Source organism: Camelina sativa, chromosome 20 (assembly GCF_000633955.1).
Source record: "Camelina sativa cultivar DH55 chromosome 20, Cs, whole genome shotgun sequence".
In the NCBI taxonomy this organism is placed as follows: domain Eukaryota; kingdom Viridiplantae; phylum Streptophyta; class Magnoliopsida; order Brassicales; family Brassicaceae; genus Camelina; species Camelina sativa.
This window is the reverse complement of record NC_025704.1, coordinates 7575038-7576111: the sequence shown is the minus strand read 5'-3', so window position 1 is coordinate 7576111 and position 1074 is coordinate 7575038. Positions and strand designations below refer to the sequence as shown.

At 39.6% G+C, this 1074-nt stretch overlaps 1 protein-coding gene across 1 annotated transcript in view; it reads right to left on the bottom strand.

Annotated features, from left to right (window-relative positions):
• LOC104769906 (protein DETOXIFICATION 14) overlaps window positions 1-1068 on the bottom strand; it is an 11828-nt gene extending 10760 nt beyond the window's left edge. The window contains exon 1 of the mRNA XM_010494226.2: window positions 1001-1068. Within this exon, the coding sequence (XP_010492528.1) occupies window positions 1001-1055 (55 nt within the window). The 5' untranslated portion in view covers window positions 1056-1068. The remainder of the gene's footprint in view (window positions 1-1000) is intronic.

The window sequence follows — 1074 nt, the reverse complement described above, 5'->3', positions numbered from 1 at the left end:
CAAAAAAAAAAAAAAAAAATCTCATCCAGCGAGACAGTTCGGTGTTAAAACCTCTTTTAATTGCACATGACATTCACCGGCCTTTTAGATTGCATCCTTCGAAAACGTAAGAAACAGCCTTTGTTTCTAAGGCTACGCGTCTTACCATTTGACGGGAGGGATAGCCAGTCCTAGGAAGAATAGCAATAGAATATGTGCCAGAGTCTGATGTTTTATGGGTATATACACACAAAAGGGAACATTAATTATAAGGACATAGCATCTCCCAACGAATGGTGAGATCTTATTAATTACACCGACAGCCAGAGTCTGATGTTTTTGTATATTTCATTATTTTTGTATTTAGGATTACACTCATAAAACATAGTATATACACACAAAAGAACAAAAAAACTTGACCACATTTTGCAACCGTGNCAACAACAACTGAGTTGTATGTATGATAACGATCCATTCCAAAACAAAGTCATTAGGATATAATAAAAACATACCACACTGAGAGAACTGAGGTTTCTAGCTTCGGATTTGGTAGAATTCCTGAAAGCAGGACTAAAAACTCGAATGACCACCACTCGAGGCTAGTTCAACACCAAAAGAAGAGACAAAGATTCTCAAGTCAAGACTCAACTTTCAGTAACTCTGTAACCAAACCAACCAAAAGAGGCATGAAGAGAAGTTTTATATTACCACATCATAGAGGCAGATGGGATTCCAAACCGAAAAAACTCTCCCATTCCTTCAAACAAACTCATGGAGATGGGTGCACGGCTCTTGCTACAGCTGGAAGAAAACTTCATGTACAATCCAAGAACGGTCACGTTTAACCAGTAAGAAACACCTATAGCAATAGCTGCACCGAGGCTCCCAAGCCCAAACTTAAAGACCAAACTCCAGCAAAGGACAACGTGAACACAGACAGAAGAAATTGAACTCATAATCAACGGCAAAATCAGACTCTGTGCTTGGAAAAATCTAACAAGCGGCTGCAAAGTAGCATAACCAAAGAGCGCAGGTATGAGCCAAGTTGCAAACTTTCCAGCTTCTTGAGCAACCATAGGGTCTTGTCCAATGGCA